The sequence below is a fragment of the Aquarana catesbeiana genome, linkage group LG03 (genome assembly GCF_042186555.1).
Source record: "Aquarana catesbeiana isolate 2022-GZ linkage group LG03, ASM4218655v1, whole genome shotgun sequence".
Lineage (NCBI taxonomy): Eukaryota > Metazoa > Chordata > Amphibia > Anura > Ranidae > Aquarana > Aquarana catesbeiana.
In genome coordinates, this window is record NC_133326.1 from 378,787,572 (window position 1) to 378,810,379 (window position 22,808).

At 42.0% G+C, this 22,808-nt stretch overlaps 1 protein-coding gene across 3 annotated transcripts in view; it reads left to right on the forward strand.

The window, feature by feature from the left end:
- The window catches only part of AFF4 (ALF transcription elongation factor 4), a 235,251-nt gene that overhangs the window by 196,977 nt on the left and 15,466 nt on the right, over positions 1-22,808 (forward strand). For all 3 annotated transcript variants that reach the window (XM_073620658.1, XM_073620659.1, XM_073620657.1), the window contains 4 exons: positions 7,660-7,796; positions 8,838-8,909; positions 11,303-11,396; positions 21,735-21,778. In XM_073620658.1, coding sequence (XP_073476759.1) covers positions 7,660-7,796; positions 8,838-8,909; positions 11,303-11,396; positions 21,735-21,778 — 347 coding nt within the window. The remainder of the gene's footprint in view (positions 1-7,659; positions 7,797-8,837; positions 8,910-11,302; positions 11,397-21,734; positions 21,779-22,808) is intronic.

Sequence of the window (22,808 nt, forward strand, 5' to 3'; positions counted from 1 at the left end):
AGGGGCAGCCGCAGTGTCTCCTAAAGTAAGCTCAAGCCCAGGATCAATAAAGTACACATCCCAGGAAAGTGGGTCTGAGAAACCGATAATGGAAAAACAACAAGGGACACAGGCAAAACAGATGGAAGTTAAAAGAAAAAAAAAAAAAAAAGAGGACAAAACAGAATTTCACCGGACACGAGCACGCTTAATCAGAAAGATTAATGCAAGATCTAGAAAGTGAGTCGGACAAAGGACATAAAGAGAACCAGTCACTGAATGCACAATTACCTACACATGTAGAGATGGCGGCAATGTTTGCAGCACTTGAGAACTCTCTAAAAACTGAAATGGCAACGATACATAACAAGTTGGGCCATATTCTGACAAATGTTGAAGATCTAGAAAGGATAGTGGATTGCTGTACACAAATAATAAAAGATCTAAAAGGAGAAGTGAAAAAAACAAAAAATCGAACAAAGAGATTTGACATATAAAATGGAAGATCAATAAAACCGTAGCAGAAGAGAAAACGTGAGAGTACGCGACCTACCAGAACCAACAAATGGTGAAGATTTAGTGGAAAAGATGGGGAAAATATTTAACCCACTCTTGGGTAGAGAAGAGGCAGAAACAATAGGAATAGAAAGAGTACATAGGATCAGAAGACCAAAAGCTATACCAACTGAGACCCCAAGTGATACTATTGTAAGATTATGAAGAAAAAAACATAACAAATTTGTGGAAATAGAAGAGGGAAGCTGCCACTAAAATCTGAAAGTGCTAAGCTCCAGATTTTTCCGGACTTATCATACGAGACATTAAGAAGGAGGCTGTTAAAACTCCTCCTGGAACTGATGCAAAATCATGATATACGGTACAATTGGAGCTTCCCAGCCTCCTTGATGGGCTGAAAAGGACGCACGGCCAAATTGAGATTTCCAGAAGAACTACAAGAATTTTGTAAAAGACTAAAAATCCCTACACCAGTTCTCTCCGGATGGAAACTAAGTGGAAGAGAGGGGGAAAACTCTCAGGAAGAAGATCATGGGCAATTGATCCCTAAGGGGAAAAAATGCATATTGTAATCGAAAACTGTAGAAGAAAGACTGGCGGGGGGAGCCTGTACCTGAGTGGGAGGGTTGGGGTGAAATAAGAGGAAAATGGAAATTAACGGATGGATAACCTGGGCACCCGGCAGAGCTCAGACACTTCCTCCCTGATTGTGAGGCGGGATAGGGGGAGTGACAGCCAGAGCACCACCCCAGAAATAGACGGAGCAAATTGGGCAAGGAGGCCCACATTAGAGAGTATATGTCTTTGCTCCAAGACCAGTAGGGGGTCCAAAAATTAAAACAAAACAAGAACATGAGGAGGGGGGAGGGTTGTGGAATTAGAGGTGGGGGAGATAGGGTGTCAGAAACCCTTTTCTCTTACGCCCTTTTTGGCTTGAAGAACCCCTCAAACCCCTTCCCCTATAATTGGAAATGGAGCTATAAGGAGGGGGGAAGAAGGGAGGGGAGATGGAGAATTTAAATGACCACTATAAAATGTCTGACATATAAAGTAAGAGGGCTGAATACCCCAAAAAAGGTATAAGGTATTAAGAGAAATGAAAAGATATTCCACGGGTATATTATTCTTACAAGAGACACATATAGCATTAGATACAAATGTTAAATTATATTCAAAACATTATCAAACATGGTACTATGGAGACTCCCCAATTAGAAGAGCAAAAGGGGTAGCAATAGGCTTGGCTAGAGATCTCAGATTTACAGTGGAAGATGGGAAAGTAGACCCGGAGGGACGGTATCTATTCCTGAATGGAAATCTACAAGGAATGGAATGTACATTTGCTAATGTATATTGCCTCAATAAAAACCTACAAGGAGGTTCTGGGTAAATTAATGGACTTTAAGAAAGGGAATATAATCTTGGCAGGAGACTTTAATTTCTGTATCGACCCACGAATGGATCGTTCGTCTCCTGCACTGGGAACTGGTACTTACCAACTAAGAGGGATCAAGAAAAAACTACACCAATACCAACTGGTGGACGTGTGGAGGGCTTAACACCCGAGAGTGCGAGATTACTCTTTCCACTCTCCCGTGTACGACACGTACTCAAAGTTAGATTATATACTGCTAGAACACAGACTTTTGGAAACCGTTCACTTAATTCATGACCCAGTAATAGTGAAGCTGAGACTTAAGGAAACACAAAATAGGACAAATACATGGAGGCTAAATGAAGATCTAATACAACATAAAGAAATAGGAGATAAAATAAAGAATGAGCGAGAACAATACTTTTTGCAGAATGAGTTCCCTGATGTGTCAAAAACCACAATATGGGAAGCACATAAAGCCTATATTAGAAACGTGTCGATATCTATAGGTGTAAGAAGAGGAAAAGGCAATAGAAATGGAAAGGGTAATAAAAGAAATACATGAGTTGGCACAGATACATAAAAAAATCGGTATTGCAGTACAACGGACATTAATAATGAAAAGAGATCAACTTTAAGACCTAATGGAATAAGAAACACACAAAGTCTTCAACAAGGTAGCAAAAGATAGATACAAATGGGGAAACAAACCAGGAAAATATCTTGCAAAAGTTAAAAAAAAAATAAGTCAATAAATTATATAGAAAATAAGAAAGGAGAGATGTGTATAAAACATCAGTAATAGCGAAGGTTTTTCAAAGTTATTATAGTTTCCTATATTAAGTAAGGAGGAAGGAGACCAGAGCAGCAGAGGAAAAAAGGAAACCAGAAATAATTAAAAGAAGCAAAACTGCCTAGAATCTCAGTAGATAAATGACAGGAGTTGGAAGACCCAATAACACAAGAAGAAATCAGAATAGCAACAGGAAAGAGCCCTGGACCAGACGGATTTACAATTAGATATTACAAAACATTTAAAATACAACTAATCTGAAAAATTAGTGAATACCTGAATAAATGGGGGGGGGGGGGGATGAGGGGAGAGTGACTAATGGCATTTGTAGGGGGGGGGGGGATGAGGGGAGAGTGACTAATGGCATTTGTAACAGTAATACCTAAAGAGGGAAAAGATATATTATGCTCAAATTACAGACCAATAGCATTATTAAACGCAGACACAAAATTATACGCAAAAATCTTAGCGACAAGATTTCAAAAAAGCTGATGCTGGAGTGGATCCACGCGGATCAGACAGGGTTCATACCAGGAAGAGAAGGTAAAGATAACTGTATAATAACTTTATTACTGTTACAGAAAGGGAAAAGCGGAAAGTCCCCAGCTATACGCCTGTCAATAGATGCCGAAAAGGCTTTTGACAGGATGGGCTGGAGATTTATGATGGATACAATAGAAAACCTGGGAATAGGACCCAAAATGGCCAAATGGATCAAAAATTTATATAACCATCCCACTGCATCGGTAAAGGTAAACGGAAATATATCGGCACCCTTCGAAATGTTCAATGGAACAAGGCAAGGATGCCCACTGCCGCCCCTTTGTACTATTGCTAGAATCATTGCTGGTAATCGTACGGAACAACATAAATGTGGGTGGGGTGAAGAAGGGAAAAGAACACAAGGTCGCGGCATATGCGGACGATATCCTGTTTTATATTTCCAACCCCAGAACAACACTCCCAAATTAATTAAAAGATTTGATGAGATACGGGGAACTCTCCAATGTAAAAAATAAACCCAATAAAATTGGTAAATTTTAAACATAAGTTTAAGTAAAAAGGAGGAATTGACACTACAGAGGGAATTCCCATTCACTTGGGGGGAAAGGAATTAAAATATCTCGGAATAAAATAACTTCGGTAGGGAAAATGTATCCAACTAACTATATTGCACTACTTTTAATGAGATCAAAGAAGAGATTAGGAAAATAGCAATACATCCACTGTCATGGATGGGAAGCACAAACATGGTAAAAATAGTAATACTCCTGAAAATATTGTACAAGTTCCAGACGATACCAATAGCACTTCCTCAGACTTTCTTCCAGACATTAAAGACAATCATATCAAAACAATCATATCAAGATGTATATGGCAGGGGAAAAAGCCAAGGATATTGTTTTCAATACTGAGTAGAGATAAGAAACACGGGGGGGGGGGGGGTTAGAGCACCTTTATATAAAAAGATATTATAACACATTAATAGTAGCACGATTGATGGCATGGACTAACACAGAGTGAAATAAGATGGGTTCAGCTGGAAAACACAATAAGTAAAACACTGTTAAGTAAGAATATATGTATAATACCACCAAAATACAGAACATTAGCTATAAATACACATGATTTAACTAGAAATGTTTTCAAAGTTTGGGATTTATTTCACAGACAAGAAAGATGGGAATACAATTCACCTATAATAGAATTATCAGAGACCAACTTTTTTTAACCAGGTAAAAGGGCACTTTTTGAAAATTGGATCGGAGATATACAACTAATAAATTTAACGGATAAAGGGAAAAATCAGATCTATGCAGGAAATAAGACATAAAAGTGAAGCTATAAAGGTAAATGAGTGGCGGTACTCCCAGCTAAAGCACTTTGTGACTTTTTTTACCACAACCAATTAGATCCGAGGCGAACTTGAACTGGAATATACATATTAAATATAAATGGCTGTGATGAAAATTGTAATGTTACTTTTCAATATTAGACATATGTGGTTTTGTCAAAACATTTTTATATAAAAACTAAATAAAGATCAATAAAAAAAAAAAAAAAAGAATAGTGTTGCCATCCAATCCTAGAGTCTTTGACATTTTTGAAGTAGTCTCCCTCTCCGTCAGGTCCTGGTGGGTCCTCTGCTCTCTTGAAATATTTACTACAGTCATGCATGACTGTGAGGCCCAAATCACACAATTTGTGCCTTCCCCTAAAGATTGTCTGACCTGCCGTGGCCTTAAAACATCAGCCGATAGTCAATCTGACTTAGTTTCACTTAAGTCTTAACTGTACAAGCTTGCCTCCAGGGAGTTGAAGTTTTCTACATCCAAATCAACCATTAGGAGACCATTTGACTCCTAACCACATTAAAATTAAGGGAATCAGCTTGTTTGCCTCTACCTCTTCTGTCTTGCTTAGAGACTGTAAGACTGCAATGACTTTCCCAGTGCACTCTCCACAGAGATTGGAAACACCCGGGCAAGATGTTTGTTCCAGAAAACACCTAGTGTCCTTGTGCCAGTTTGAGGAGGATTTTGTTAAGTGGTTTGCCCCTTCGAAGGATGTGGAGGATGCACCTGTCTTAAGGACCCAACCAGTAAACCCACAACCCTTTTCTGGCTGGCAGGACTCCCCATCCTGTATTAGCTCCAAAACGTCATTCGGAGGTTGATCTTGACACAAGGGTAGCCATCAGGATTGTTGGGGCCCCTTACACAGCTTAAGGCCTGGGCCCTCGGGGGGTGGGGCCTGACCACCAACATTCCCCAGGGCCTGCCCACGGGCCATCCCACCAAATGCTCCCATAATATACACTGATTTGGGTTATTTTCACCAAAGAAATGCAGTAGTATACATTTTGGCCTGAATTTGTGAAGAAAGATTATTTATTTGCGAAATTTTATAACAAAAACTAACACTTTTTTTTTTTTTTTCCCTTAATTTTCGGTCTTTGTTTATTTTATTGATTAAATGCCAATAAAAAAAAAGCTCTATTTGTGTCAAAAAAATAACAATGTCAGATGAGTACAGTGTTGCATGACCGTGCTATCATTCAGCGATTGCGCTGAAAATTGGCCTGGGCAGGAAGGGGGGAGGGGGGTGAAAGTGTCCTGTATTGAAGTGGTTCATTTATAAGGAACATAACTATACGCTCATATAATACTGTACATATGTATATGGCACTCCATTGGGGAGGCAAGGGGGGATTAAATAGCCATGTTAAGGAAGGAGTGGGCAGAATTAAATGGATATGTAAAGGAAGGTAGAGTAAAAATTGTAAAACACACGCCCATTTTACCTCTCCTTCCTTTACATGCAGTGGGCATGTAAAAAAAAAAAACGGGGGGGGGGGGTTTAACATTTTCACCCTACTTTCCTTTACATACATTTCATTCCCTCCACTCCTTCTTTCACATGTCCATTTCATTCCAAGCCAGCTAAGAGATGGCCCAATCCAGCAAAGAGACGTTCCCATGTAATCCAGCAAAGGGGACGTTCCCATGTAATCCAGCAAAGGGGACGTTCCCATGTAATCCAGCAAAGGGGACGTTCCCATGTAATCCAGCAAAGGGGACGTTCCCATGTAATCCAGCAAAGGGGACGTTCCCATGTAATCCAGCAAAGGGGACGTTCCCATGTAATCCAGCAAAGGGGACGTTCCCATGTAATCCAGCAAAGGGGACGTTCCCATGTAATCCAGCAAAGGGGACGTTCCCATGTAATCCAGCAAAGGGGACGTTGCCATGTAATCCAGCAAAGGGGACGTTGCCATGTAATCCAGCAAAGGGGACGTTGCCATGTAATCCAGCAAAGGGGACGTTGCCATGTAATCCAGCAAAGGGGACGTTGCCATGTAATCCAGCAAAGGGGACGTTGCCATGTAATCCAGCAAAGGGGACGTTGCCATGTAAATCCAACAAAGAGATATCCCTATCCAGCAAAGAGACAGTCCCCATGCAGGCTGGCAGCACAGGAGGACCAAATCCACACATGTAGCCCCAGTCTGCAGGAATGTCTACTCAGCATTATAGGAATTGTGTACCTTCATTCAGTAGGCAGGCCGCCGATCCGCAAAAGCTCCCACAGACCCCCTTTCCTCTTCACTGCAAACGTGCCACCAACCAACTAAACTCCAAATCAGTCAGTGACTGATCGATGCTGTCCTTTCCCTGTGCACACACTACCCACTCCGCTTCGTTTGGCTTTGTCTTCTGGCTTCAGTTTGAGTGTGCAGCGCTTGTTCCCCCTGGTCACGTGACAACCGATTCCCTGACCACCCATCGGCCAAGCAAAGGAAGTTGTAGGTCTCCACTGAGCTATGTTCTCCGGGCTCCCTCTGAAAGAAAACAGCAAAGCGGTGTGCTGCCGGGCCACAGGGGGCAGCTGGGTGGCAGGTCCCGTACATGTTTGGAGGTTAAGAAATTACTTTTTCTTTACAGCACACCTGCAACCTCTAAGCACAAGCCCTCCAAACTGGACTCCCAGTCTCCCTGCAAGGTCTGGAGCACAAAGTCAACCAAATCCTCAGACAAATCTTCCTTGGCTTGAAGGTGCTGTGGCAGGATAGTTTCATGGGTTTTACTTCAGCCTGTTTGTGGTTTCCAAACTCAGAGGGGGTATCCGCCACATCTTGAATCTCAAAGCCTCGAAGAAGCTCAGAATTCCACGTGATATCTCCTCCAAAAAAGTGAAAGAATTATTTTGGCAATAAACAAGAAAGGAAATAGTTTTTTTTGTTTCTTGCGGTCACTTGAGGGACACAGGTCCCACCCATCTCTGTTTATAACAATTATCCCAGTACTGCTTTGCTACAAAACTGAGGCATGTTTGTAGTATGAGTTATCCTTGGTTGACCTACAACATCTTCTACTTTGAGCAAGAAACGTGGGAGTGTGGTGTATTTTTGTACATATGACAAATTGGTATGAACGAAAATAAATAATATCTGTACATTTCCTAAGTCTAAACTTTTTTTTTTTCCTCTCTCTAGTCGGATAGATTTGAAAAAGCGGTATACTACCTGGATGCAGTGGTCTCTTTTATTGAATGTGGGAATGCACTGGAGAAGAGTGTCCAAGAAGCAAAATCTCCATTTCCTATGTATTCAGAAACCGTGGAACTCATTAAGTACGTATAATGATGTGCAAAATGAGAACAGTTTTTGAGACCTTTTAGGTGACAAACATTTTTTTTTTTACCCTTTCATCTTAACTGAAGCATTCTATGCACAGGCACACAATGATCAGGTTATTTCATTTTATGAATTTATAGACTCTACATGTATTTTGTTGTATAATAGTTCATTATCTAATCCAGCCATGTTTACAGCAGTGGCGGCTGGTGCTCAAAATTTTTTTTTTGGGGGGGGGGGGCGCAAACAAACTGAACAGTTCTGAATAAAAAAAATCAATCAATGCCCATCAATTGCAGCCTCGCTGTGCCCATCACACACAGCCACTGTTCCCTGCCCGCCACTTACCCTGTCTCGGTGGGGCAGCGGGTGACAGCGGCCGGCGGTCTCCTCCATGTCCTTAATGTCTTCTCCCGTCCTCTCCTATGATTGGATGTCTGGTAGGCATCCAATCACAGTGCCTGTCGTTTCAACCAATCAGGTGACAGGTAACAGACCCAAACACCTGTTTGACGGAGAGGCGGTTCAATGTTAGAAAACCAAATGAATATTCACTTTTTTAACAGCTGGATGAACTACTAGCGCCAAGGTCACCTTTTATGACGCCTATTGGAGCCTATGGCTCTAATCGGGTGCTTCAAAAACACCCCCCCCTGCTGCTGTAATTCAGGCCGCCTGAATAGGGGATGGCAGCGGTGGCTGTGGATAGATTCATGTAATGCATAAATCTATCGGTGATAGAGGGGGTGGCTGGAGAGAGGGGACGGCACCCGTGCACCCTTATGGGCGCACCACCACTGGTTTACAGTTTTGTAAAATGGCACATCCTCTGTATATATGTATATATTTTAATAGAGAGATCAATTCAAGCTATTATAAAAGCATAAAGCTAGCCTGGTTTTCATTGTTATTGGTTTTGTACTTGTAGCAAAGGTTATTAATTGATATATAAAACATTATTATAGACAAGAACTCATAGATTAATAGAAATCCTTATAAAGAGCGAGTATCTTTAACACATGTAATTAATGTTTCAGGTATACTATGAAACTGAAGAGTTATTCTGCTCCAGATGCTACCGCAGCTGATAAAAGGCTTGGTGTTCTTTGGTGAGTGCAACTTTTTGGCTCTGTCATTGTGAATTCCTGAAAATCAGTTATAAAGCTAGTGCATTTTATTATGTAAGCACTCTAGTTTGAAATGTGTCATTGCTATCTGCTTTCATTTATGTTAAGACAATATACATTTTATGACTACATTGAGTCAATGAGTGAGGAAACAGAAATGTATAAAGAAAGACCTAATTACACTCAGAACGGTGCTAGATCTCCAAATATATTGCAACCAAAGCTTTATAACTTTAGCATTTACAGTCCAAGGGTAACGTGTAATATGATGATTTACAACATTTAGTCAGTTATTTACTACCATGACATTCCTTGTTTTGTCCATGTGAAAACTGCATGACTTACAAAAAGGTCATCCTTTTTCGCTGAGATAATGTTTTCGTTGGTGACCCACAGCAGATAAGTATACAAGTAGAGTGGAGATTTCTTTTTGGAAACTCTAGTATGCTTATAAATGGGATATCATGGGTGCACCCAGTGTTCTGACTGGATCATCAAAAACAAGATTTCCCTCAAGCCTGTAATATCTGAGTGGTGGCAGCTCAGATATGGGGTTGTCTTTTCATGTTTACAGCCGCTCCCTTGTGTCTACAGATTAGAAGAAATTTAGGGTTATTGTGATATTTGGCCAATGTGCTAATCGATTTCCAAGGATGAACAACAGATGGCAATTCCTCCACATTGTCCGACCTCCTGTCTCCATTAGCACCTCCCCTCATCCAAAATTGCTAAATGTTTTAAAATGTTATGTAAAGTTGTACACTTAAAACAAAACAAAAAAAAAAAACAACAAAATGGTTGTTTTGATATGTTTTTGCACCTGCCATACGCCTTAAAGTGGAGTTCCACACAGATTTTTTTAAAAATGTAATCTGTTCTCTCTAACTATTTAAACACTATTAAACAAGGTTATTAATACAATTGCCGCTCAATTCCCGTTTTTATACATTACTTTTGATTTCTGCTGTGTAGAACGCTTCCATCTGAAGCCCACTAGCAGTCTCTTCTGGAATATGGTGATGCTGGATACCCCAGCATGCACCTCCCAATCTCGCGCGTGCGCCATATACACAGGGTGCAGGGAAAAATCTTCGAATGCGATGCTAGCCCTCAGCACTGCCCACCGACTCCTAGGAAAGGATGACATACATCTCCCAGGAGCACAGGCCTCAGGGGGAAATGACCTCAATCGCCGTGGACTGGAAGTGGCAGAATAGAAGGGACCCCATATCAACAGCAGTTAGGGCCCTTTCACACTGGGGCGGTTTTCAGGCGCTATTGCGCTAATAATAGCACCTGAAAACCGACCTGAAAGTGCTGCTGCTTTGTCTCCGCTTTCACACTGCACTAGCAGGACGGGAAAAAAGTCCTGCTAGCAGCATCTTCAAAGCGGTGAAGGAGCGGAGTGTATACCGCTCCTGCCCATTGAAATCAATGGGACAACGCGGCTATACCGCCGGCAAAGCGCCTCTGCAGAGGCACTTTGCGGTGGTTTTTAACCCTTTCTTGGCCACTAGCGGGGGTAAAACCGCCCCGCTAGCGGCCGAATACGGACAGTAAAGCGCCGCTTACAATAGTGGCGCTTTACCCCCGCCCCAGTGTAAAAGGGCCCTTAGAGGGGGTAAAAAATATTTTTTTTCCTAATGTTGGTGCTGAGGGAGAGGGAGAATGCTGAGCATTTTTGTAAAGTTAAATTTTTTTGAGTGTAACTCCGCTTTAATGTAAAACTTCTCAGTGTGTGTTAAGATTTTAAAAACGTTGAGGCTGATTTACTAAAGCAGTGGAGAATCTTTACACAATAAATTGCATGTATATTGGCTTCAGTTATCTAACATGTGAAAAGAAAACTCCTGTTTTGCTTATTTAATATTTAGTTGATTGGATAATTGAAGTGAATATTACCCATTTTTATGTGAAATTCTCAACTCCTTCAGTAAATTAGCCCAGTTGTTTCTATATTTTATATTCTTATTTTATTGTTAATTACTATTAGAGGTAATTAAATAAAAAAGATACAAACCTGAGATCTATAGTCAGATGACATGTTATTGTCTGGCCCAATTTAGTGTCTGCATACTTACTGTCTTTCTGTTATACATTGCTGTGACTCCTATAACAATGAAAGCAGAGTTAATATGGAACACAGAATGTATGTTAACCCAACAACAACAAATATGTAATTTTGCAGCTTACCAGTCGTTGTGTGAGGTTGAAGTATAATTTCCCCCTGCTTAGTATAAAGAACACAAATTGTTTTCTTGAGTGGGAGCCCGAACCTAATTGATTACCTCAGTGACCAATAAATAAAAGAAATTGTCCTTCTGTTTTTGGTAGTCTCTAACATCGTTTAAACTTTTTGTTGTCTGTCCCTACAGTCTCAGGTGTCAGTCTCTTCTGTACTTGAGGTTGTTTAAACTGAAGAAGGAGAGTGCATTGAAGTATTCCAAAACATTAACTGAGCACCTGAAAGTAAGTGAATGTGGTTTTTAGTAGAATGTAAGTACTGGTTGCATGGACTGGTTGGGGCTGTTGGTCGTACCTTCTCAACTCGGGGGGCTGTAGTGGTTGCAGCTTGTCACCTTGGAGGTGGAGTGAGTTGGGGGGGTGCAGCTTATTCCCCAGGGGGGAGGAGAGGGGGCTGTGATTTCAGCCTGTCACCGCGGTGGAGATGCAGTTTATCAGCTTAGGTGATGGGGGGGGGGGGTGTTACAGCCTGGGTCTCACCAGTGCTATGGGATCCTGTCACTGGCCCGGCTCTCCTCCCGCCCCATTTACCTTCTTTGTGACCACAGAGAGAGAAGGGAATAGTATTGCGGGTGCCCTCTGGTGGTCAGAGCATAGCAGTGCAGGTTGTGCTGGTTTGCGCTGCCTGCTGCACAACTGGGAGCCCAGTGTCTGTGGCCCTGGGGGTTGGGGACCCCTGGTTTATAGCACAATACATGTGCTTTTTACCTATGTTGTACATTTTGTTATTGCGTACCACCTCCTTCCTTACACTGTGCTGTACATTCCCCATTTTCCTTGAGGAAAGGGAGCCCAACTTATTATCTTGTGCACAGGCCCACTGCCTTCAGAACCACCATGTGAGGACTGCTTGTAATGTTGCTTTGGGAATTGGATCCTGCATAAGTGCTCATCTTGACAATTTGTGCAACGCATGTAGTTAGCCACACAGAATATATAGGTGCAGGGCTGTGGGTCATCTCTGTGGAACTCAGACCCTGAAGACCTCTTAGGGGGGGTATGTCCATGGTGATTGTCAAAACCTGGACCTTATATTGGGACCAGCAACGTGGTAAGGCAGGGTCACCCTAAATCTTTCACCATTACTGTAATAAAAAACAGGACTGTTTGCAATTTATTCAATTTTACAATTTTACTTTGTGCTACAATTCAGCCACTGAGGTATTACATCATCCACAGGTCACACACTTACTGCCACTTCTGCCTTTATGAGGTACTCGGGCACTTCCTCACACTTTTTTGCTATGAAGACTTTGCTACAAGGCGGTCTGCACCCGGGTTGGTGCATACTGCTTCTCAGACATGCTTACCCTATTTCTGCACCCTGCTCTGTATGTAACCCACAAGGGATTATCCTAAATGGCAAAAGCAGGGAGCTATGGCAAAAACTTGGTAAGCATTTGCTCTACTGAAGCCCCAGACAATGCTCTAACTCATTGTGATGAGGCTACACTTGCATTGGAGCAGGACCCGATTTTAACACTGGTCTTTGCATCCAATTTTAGCTCCATCTTGGGTATGCAGCTAGCATCCTACCTGGCTAAGGCAGATATTTTTGCAACTATTGTATGTCACAGTGCTTTGGACAAATACCAGCTTTATTACAGCTATCACTGTCCATGGCTCTAATGCGCTAGGATTTGAAAAATCTTTAGGAGTCCAAAGTCTTTATTGTTCAGCTGGTTACAACAAGCAGGGCAAAAAACATCAACATGTTTTGGGACCCACACAATCTCCTTACATCAGGTCTGGGTAAAATGGCAGAATGGTAAGTGGACTCAAAAGTACTCCCAAGCAGACTGATCTGCAGGCCAACGATGTTATAAACAAGTGTCATTGCTGGTGTTCACAGTAGAAGTGGCAAGGGATTGATGAAGGGGGCCCTCTGGTCCTCATGAAGGGGAAATATGTGGCCCCAAATCTCATTAGCAATCTTGTAACACGTTGAACAATAAAAACTTTGGACTCCTAAAATTATCTAGACATCCTTCTTCTGAAGAACCCACCTCCCCTTCCAACAATATGAAAACATCCACAGAATAATTCAAATGCTTCAGGCTTTCGATTGGGTGATCAGCTTTCCTTGGAATACTTGGGCCTAATTCTAGCATACCAAGCAAAATTCTTCCTTTCAACTGCAGTCTCTCAGAATTCATGCTCAGGATTGAGATCAAAAAGACTTGCCTCTGTTAGATCCTTGATAGAGAGTTCTAGGCTTCATGGTGGCCTTTTTTCAGGGCTGTTCCAATTGCCCAATTTAATTGGAGACCTCTCCAACACAACATCTTGTAGTCATGTAACAATATGGCTGCCCTCTTTTGCCCTACCTATGGTCCTATCTAGCCAAGCAAGGAATTCCCTAGATCTGAATCTCCAGCCCAGTCTCAACAATGTGGAAGGTCCTTACTTCAATGTTGCTGTCAAGCGATAACAATAGATGGCAGACTTTCAGGCTGGGGAGGGGTGTTCCAATCCATCACAGTTCAGGGAACATGGTCATCGGTGAAAGCTAAGCTCCCCTTCAATATCCTGGATGACTCTGGAGCACTTGACCACCCCCTTCTGCAGGGACACCACATCAGGATGCAATCAGACAACGCCTTGGCATGGATGGAGAAACACTCCAGAAATCTTATTTCCACATCCCAGAAGTGGATTACCTCAGCCATTACCTCCTGGACCAAGGGGAATGGTCCCTTCACCAATGGTCCCTTCACCCTGACCTCTTCAACTTGATGATGTCAGAAATGGGCATCGCGGATGGTGCATATCTTGGCTCCCAGATTCAACAAGTTACCTCTCTGGTCAGGACCAAGGATCCCCTAGCACTAGCACTGGATGCTTTATTTCCCTGGTCTCAGTTAAGGCCTGATCTATCCCTTCCCTCCATTGCAAATCCTGCCTTGCAAATTCTACCTTGCCTGCTCCACAAAATAGAGCAACAGCAGAAACTAGTGATTCTCATTGCACCAAATTGGCCCAGAGGAATCTGGTACATAGACATACTTGAGCTGCTAAGAGAATACTCCTGGCCTCTTCCCAACAGCCAGACTTGCTGAGTCACTAGTATTAATTGCATGGCTATTAAAGCCCAGGTCCTAAAGGACCTAGAAAACTCACTTTCATAAATATCCACTATCATATCTGGAAATCTTTCTTTGCTTGGTCTGAACACAGGCACTTCACTTCAAGAGATGACCATTTGCTTCGCATTCTTCCTGTAATCAGGACTTGACCAGAACTTGGCATTAAGCACTCTGAAAGGACAGGTTTCAATTGTGTCCTTTTTCTTTTTCAAACATCTCTGGCCTCACTCTCTCTCATTATTCAAGGTATATCTCAAATGAAGCCCACCTTACAGCACCCTGTGTTTCCTTGGGACCTTAGTCTGATTATATCTGCCCTGCAGAAACCACTTTTCTTTTTCATACATCATGGGACACAAAGTTAGGCTAATATTCATTACCTACTGGGTTATACGCTATCTCTAGGTGAAAGGACAATAAGTATAATTGTCCTGTCAGGATCCAATCTGACAGTGCCACAGCAATGGCCTATATCAATCACCAAGGGGGCACATATCATAGCAATGGCCTATATCAATCACCTCCATGACTCCCAGAGAGAGGTGAATCATTTCCTATCTTGGGCAGAAAACAATGTACTTTGCCTATCGGCAGTCTTCATTCTAGGAATAGAAAATTGGAAGGCGGACTACTTGAGTTGCCCGCAGTTGTTCCCGGGAGAATGGTTCCTTCACCCCGATATCTTCCTGTCAGTATGTCAAAGACGGGGGATCCCAGACGTAGATCTGTTTGCGTCCAGGTTCAACAACGAAATCGACAACTTTGTGTCAAGAACAAAGGATTTGCTAGCATATCGAACAGATGCCTTGGTGTTCCTGTGAAATCAGTTTTCGCTGATTTATGCATCCCCTCCTATTCTGCCTGCGTCCACGACTTCTTCACAGGATCAGAATCTTGCTATGCAGAGATCATAAGGATGGCGGTAGGGGTCCCATGGACCCTACCACCACATCCAGACCTTCTCTCGCAAGGTCCGGTATTCCATCCTACCTTACAAACGCTAAATTTAATGGGTTGGCTATTGAGACTCACATTCTGAAGAAAAGTGGGCTTTCAAGTTCAGTGTTATCTACCTTGGTTAATGCAAGGAAGCCGGCCTCGAGTATCACATATTATAGAGTCTGGAAGGCATATGTCTCCTGGGATGAATCCAGGGGTTGGCACCCCAGGAAGTATGTCATAGGTAGAATCCTTGACTTTCTGCAGATGGGGTTAGAAATGAAGCTGGCCTTGATTACTTTCAAAGGCCAGGTCTCACTCTTATCAGTATTATTTCAACGAGCACTTGCTTCGTATTCCTTGGTTCGTAGTTTTTTTTTTCAGGGGGTAACGCGGTTTAATCCCCCGGTTAGGTCCCGCTTGAACCCTTGGAACATGAATTCAGTTCTGTCGTCATTACAAAATAAGCCTTTTTTGAGCCGATACGACATATTCTCTTGGTCCTTTTGACAAGAAACCCGTTTTTCTGGTAACCATATCTTCTGCAAGAAGGGTATCAGAGTTGCCTGCTCTTTCTTGTAAAGAGCCATATTATTATTCACAAGGATGAGGTAGTATTGCATCCTCATCATAACTTTCTTCCGCAGGTAATCTCAGGTTTTTTTTTTATCTAAACCAGGATATTGTTCTACCTGCATTTTCCAGAACCCTGTTCTATGGAGGAAAAATCACTACCTTCTCTTGATATGGTGAGAGCAGTCAAGGTCTACTTAAAGGCGACTGCTCAGATTCGAAAAACGGATGTTTTGTTTGTGTTGCCTGAAGGTCCTAAATAAGGACAGGCAGCATCGAAATCTGCTATTTCTAAATGGATTCGACAAGTAATCATTCTAGCTTATGGTTTAAAGAGCCCTCTCAAATCCTCCAGGGCTGTTAATGCTTCGTGGGCAGTGCATCACCAAGCCTCCATGACTCAAATCTGCAAGGCCACAGCTTGGTCTTCAGTCTATATACATTTACCAGATTCTATCAGGTGGATGTAAAAAGACATGAGGATGTCGCCTTTGGGCGCAGTGTGCTGCAGGCAGCAGTACAAGTCCTCTGATCTCATGTTGTCCTACTTTGGTTGTGTCTCCCTCCCCTCAGTTGGCATTGCTCTGGGGCATCCCACATAGTAATTACTATGGCTCTGTGTCCCGTGATGTACGATTAAGAAAACAAGATTTTTATAACAGCTTACCTGTAAAATCCTTATCTTTGAAGAACATCACGGGACACGGAGGTCCCTCCCCTCTTTCTGGTATACATGTGTATTGCTTTGCTACAAAAACTGAGGTACTCCCAGTAGTTGGAGGGGTTATATAGGGAGGCAACTTCCTGTTTAGGGTGTGCCAATGTCCATCACCTGAAGGTGGCCTATAACCCACATAGTAATTACTATGGCTTTGTGTCCTGTGATGTACTTCAAAGAAAAGGATTTTACAGGTAAGCTGTTATAAAAATCCTATTTTTTGCCACCCGTAAGGATTGTACCCTGAAGGATTAGGTGTGTCCAATAATGTGCACCAGACAACCCTCTATTCGGCTCTGTATGAGTCTTCTAGGAAGGATGGTGTCCTCCTTCGAGGCTGTGCCCTCTACCCAGTTCCATTAGACTTGCTGTCACGCAATATAGCCTTCCTGATGGCCATCACTTTGGCTAGAATGGTGTCGGAGTTGACGGCCCTTTCGTGCTGGGAACCATGCTTGATCCTTCACCACGACAGGGTCGTGTTACGACCTGTTCCATCCTTTTTGCCAAAAGTGGTGTCTGCCTTTCATTTGAATTGGGACATTATTTTGCCTTTTTTCTCTCAGCCTCGTTCAGCGGAAGAGAGACTGCATTCCTTGGACGTTGTCCAGGCAGTCAAGGTTTATTTGTCTAGCTCTGCAGAGATCCGAGGATCAGTCTCTTTTTTTTGTTTTACCAAAAGGACCCAAGAAGGGACAGGCAGCTTCCATTGCCAATTGGGTCCATCAATTGGTCATTCAGGCCTATGGTCTGAAACGTAAAGCTCCTCTCTTTAGGGTGAGAGCTCATTCTACAAGGGGTGTAGGAACCTCCTGGGCTTTTCGCCAGCAGGTATCTGTGTCTCAGATTTGTAATGCTGCTACCCGGTCTTCAGTGCATATGTTCAAAAAATTTTAACAAGTTTAATGATCGAGCAGCTGAGGATTCGGCTTTCAGCCGCAGTGTACTGCGGGATGCCATATAAGGTCTGATGGCTGTTGTTTGGCAGGGTGTATCCCTCCCTTCAAGGCTATTGCTCTGGTGTGTCCCAGTAGGTAATGAATATAAGCCTAACTCTGTGTCCTATGATGTATAAAAAAGAAAATGGGATTTTTTTTCGTTATACTTACCTGTAAAATCCTTTTCTTTTAGTACATCATGGGGCACAGAGATCCCTCTCCTCTTTTTTGAGGATTCAGTGCTTGCTACAAAACTGATGTACGTCCTGTATGGGAGGGGTTATATAGGGGATCACTTCCTGTCTAAGACTTTGTCTACCAATGTCCATTCACCTAGAGATGGCATATAACCCAGTATGTAATGAATATTAGCCTGTGTCCCATGATGTACTCAAAGAAAAGGATTTTACAGGTAAGTATGACGAAAAAATCCTATTTTTGAATCCATTAGTGAAATCCTTAGATTATCTCTCCTGCAGTGTCCTTTTTGGTTGCTAATCCGTTTTGTCAAACGCGTCTCTGAGCTAGTGACTTTCTCTTGTAAGCAGCCATTCCCCATTTTTCACAGATAACGGTAGTCTGATGCCAAGGCCATCTTTTCTTTCTAAGGTGGTATCCATCTTCCACATCAAAGATGATAGTCCTTCCCTCTGTGCCCTGATTCATATTACCCAAAGGAAATTGGTCTTCGCTACTGTGATGTAGTCAGAGCAATCAGAGTCTGCCTCAAAGCAACAGCTTTTCTCAGGAAGACAGCCTTTCTGCCTACACAAGGGACATGATTCCAAGATCATGTTTGCCTAGTCGTTTCCCCTCCCTCATTCAGTGATTGGTGACCCCCAGAAACTATGAATACGTTGCCTGTGTCCTGTACTGTACAATTTAGACTAGCTTGCCTGTAAGTTCCATAGCTTGGAGTACACTGCAAGAAAGACCACACTACCTTCTATTCCTTGGTTACACTGCATTGCTTTCTACAAAATTCAGGACTTGTGGAGTGCAGTAAGGTTATAGGGGGAGACACCCAGGGGGCATGTTCTCAAGAGATTGCCAGTGTCCAATCACCTGAAGGTAGTAACCTATAACCCCGGACCTATAAATACTCAGCCTGTGTCCTGAATGGCACTCGAATGGTATTAATAGGAAAGTAGATTTTTTTTTGTTTTACAGTATGCTCATCTTTTTACTCATACAGTCCAGGACCCTGACGTTCTCAATTATAGAATGTGAATCTTGTTTCACGCATACATCTGTCACACATCATGGTAAGAGAGTTGACTTAGGTGATTTCTGATTCAGCCTCCTGAGTCAACTCTTTGCTCATTGGACACAGTTGTGATTCCAGTTTACAGTTTAGTGTCAGGCTTAAAGTAGAGAGATGACAAAGTATGGCTACTTTTTACTGACCTCTATGCAGTTCTGATTTGAGCCATTGGTATACAATGATACTTCTGCTACACTTCTCAATTCACCCAAGATGAGCAGTATAAACCTAGAGATAGCCTCTTTAGTAAAACAATTTTTTCAGTAAACTCTGCAACTACACAATAAATTACTAATAGGACTTTTTGAGAAATGTTTACATTGGTAGCTAAGAACTCTGTCAAACCAGCAACTTTGTAGTAGAGATTTCTAGCAGCTACAGGACTCTCTAATTACATACTAGTGATCTATAGCTAGCAAAAATATTGCTGCTGTAGCTGGACACTGTACCAGTCTATTTTGCTATAAATCACTGCTTTGCCATGGTTGTAAGCAGCTGTACTGGGAAATTACGAACTATGTTTCTTTAGCAAGTTCTAAAAGTTTCTGAAGATCAGATGTTTTGCGACAGAACTGTATATCTCTGAAATCCCTGTGAAACCATCTTTTCATTGACTGCAATTACATTTTCTTTGTCATTCATTGAGGGGCACAAGAAGTCGTATACTTTTGGGTTACACTGCTTCCTGCATGATTGGACAGTGGCAAACAAGAAAAAAAATCTGTAAGTCGGCCCTGAATAGTCCTTTCTACTACCACATACCTCAGTGCTAGTGTCCTAGGTGGATAGTTGTTTGCTTTGCCCAGGTCTGGGAAAAGTTTAAACCTATTTTTTTGTTGCAAATTTTCAATCAAGATTCTTTTTTACAGCACTGCTAAAGCTGGTATCTGCAGTTGCAGCTATCTAGAGTGGCCTTTGCTCAGTATAGCTTTGGAGTGCCATATCTGGACCTTGCTGGGCTGGACACTACTGGGCTAATCTGGAAATTAACTGAGTTTTGTGTAAGCGCATTTCTTTGATTTTGTTTTTATTGCGAAAAAGAAGGAACTGAACGTGCAACATGGTACATATACATAGCAGCATAACTTATATGCCATAACAACATTGATACGCCTCAACTTCTGAGTAACAAGGAGTGAAAAAGGCAGTAGAAATCAAAAGTACTCTCTCTGGTATAAGAACAAAGAATATGTTGGGTGTCCGGTGGAAGATTATAAAGCTGGCAAATCATATTCGGTCAATGTAGAGGATGATACCAAAGCGGTACTCAAAATTGTAGTGCACCTTAACTATTGTAAAAAGGCTCTCGGTAAAACTCGTAGCAACTCCCTGAAAGTTTTAGGTACACTAGTCTGATTATTATGTCCGCTTGTCAAATACTGCACATTAAGGAAGAAGGGGCACTTCTGTTGCAGGAAGGGTGGCTAAAAAGAAGGATCCTTCTCCTTTTAAAGGGTGCTCACATGTACCTTACTCTATTGGCTATGTTGACCCTGTGGAATAGAATCTTGATTCTTTAACCACTTAAGGACCAGGCCTATTTTTACACTTGGTGTTTAAAAGTTAAAATAATTTTTTTTGTTTTTTGCTCAGAACCCTCAAACATTTTTTTTTTTCTAGACTCTCTAGAGAATAAAATGGTGGTCGTTGCAATACTTTGTCACACCGTATTTGCGCAGCGGTCTTACAAACGCAATTTGTTAGGGAAAAATGCACGTTTTTGGATTCAAAAATAAGAAAACAGTAAAGTTAGCCCAATATTTTTTTATATTGTGAAAGATAATGTTACGCCAAGTAAATTGATACCCAACATGTCATGCTTCAAAATTGCGTCCGCCTGTGGAATGGCGACTAACTTTGACAACTAAAAATCTCCATAGGCGACGTTTAAAAATTTCTACAGGTTACCAGTTTTAAGTTAAAGGAGGGGCTTTGCTCTCGCTCTAACTTTTGCGGCAATATCTCACATGTGTGATTTGAACACTGTTTACATATGCGGGTGTGACTTGCATATGCGTTCGCTTCTGAGCACGAGTACAGAGGGCGGGGCGATTTTAAATTTTTTTTTTTTTAGTGTAGCTTTAAAAACAAATTTTTGGATCACTTTTATTCCTATTACAAGCAATGTAAAAATCCCTTGTAATAGGAAAAAAAAGCATGACAGGACATCTTTAATGTGCGATATGGGGTCAAAAAGACCTCAGATCTCACATTTACACTTAAATGCAATAAAAAAAAAATGTCCCTTTAAGGCCGTTGGGTGGAAGTGACGTTCAATGTTGCTCCCGTCATCAGTCGAGTGGGGGCCATCATTCCCACTTGACTTTCTGCCTCTCGGGGGACAGCATTGGATCGTCTCCGCCACTACCGACGGAGTAAGTAATCTCGCGGCGAACCCGCTGCAGAGACCACTTTTATCTTAAGCGGACTGCCTGCTGTTGAAGAAAATACTGGGGTTATGGCTATCTGCTGCCATAACAACAGTATTTAACATCAAAGTACCAACGTAAATGCACAGTGGGCGGTCTGAAAGTGGTTAAGGGATTTCAGGGACCGCTGCTATTCTCTTTGAAGATACTTCTAATCAAGTCCTCCTCGTGGTTCTTCCTGGGTAGTCCTTGCCTTAGCACGGTAGATGTCTGCCCTGACAGGGTTTGAAGACATGTACCCCCCTTTCTCTCTTTGATTTATGGGATCAAGTATGTTGAATCTTGATGCCCCAGTCTTTAGAAAGCATACTGGTAGTAGGAGGAGGTATTCTGGGCTGGCCTACAGTTTTTTCAATGTCCATTCCTCCTGTAGGTGTAGGCAGTATAATCCAAAAGTATGACTTCCCATGTCCCTCAATGGATTACAAAAAAAAAGGATTTTACAGTGCGTAAAAAAAATCCCATTTACAGCTTCAAAAAATGTATGAGTAGTGATTAGTCTGTGCCATGTCTAACTTGCTGTACCACAATATGTATTGTGCATGCTTTATGAATTCTTCAAATGCCCATACCCTCATTAGGTTAATACTCTTGTTGACCTTTTTTCTGTTTACAGAACTCTTACAGTAATTCACAAGCCCCATCACCTGGTTTGGGAAGGTAAGTTTGAATGTTAGCACAATGATCTATTTTACCAGTTTTGTTCTAAGGGAAGGTTGGGATTAGTATTTCCTTTTAACGGGTAAAAGAAATGCACATGTGTGTCACATCTGTTTTTATGTCATTTTGGAAAACACCACAAAACACTTTTCAGAATTAAAGGGGGTTTAAAGTCTCAAAATGTTTTACCTTAATGCATTCCTTGCATTAAGGTAAAACATTTTTAGGTGTCCTCATCGCTCCCTCAGCCCCCCTTTACTTACCTGAGACCCCTTTCGATCTAGCGCCGTACATGTTCGCAGATCGTTTCTCCCCTCACTTCCGGGTCTCGCTGGCTTTGCTGGGGCAATGGGAGCCATTGGCTCCCAGTGCCATCAATCAAAGCCAGTGACAACGGAGCGGGGGCCGAGTCCCTCTGTCTGTTTCAATGGACGCAGCAGAGGGACTCTGGTGCGAGCATGCACGAGTGCTCCCATGGGGTACTGGACAGAGGAGGGGCCAGGAGCGCCAGCGGGCAACCTGAAAACAGGAGGTTCCCACCAGCTCTGTGCTTTTCCATTGCACAGAGTAGGTAATAGACATGTTTTTGTAAAAGGTACATTTTTTTTTTAAATAACAAACCCTTTAACCTCCCTGGCGGTATGATTATTTCGGATTTTAGGTGCTGAAAGCGGTACAATTATTTTGCATGGAAATTTGGCGTTTTATATTGTATGCCCGTAATTCTTAACAATAACCCACTTAAATCTGTCCAAACAAGAGTCTAGTAGATATCCCGGGTATGATGAAGTATGAAACACAAAAACATAAATTATAACATAATAAATAAAAATAAATAATTTAAAAAAATAAAATAAATTTCCCCACGATTCACTATCGCTCAATTCTGCAAGTGTTCTAATTTACTATCGCTGTTTTCTAGCTGGTCTAAAGCCACTTTTGACGTAAAGGGACACTTTTTGGTTGCTATGGACAATCTCCAGTTTCCAGGCAGAAAGAACAGTATATATAATATAAAACTGCATGCAGG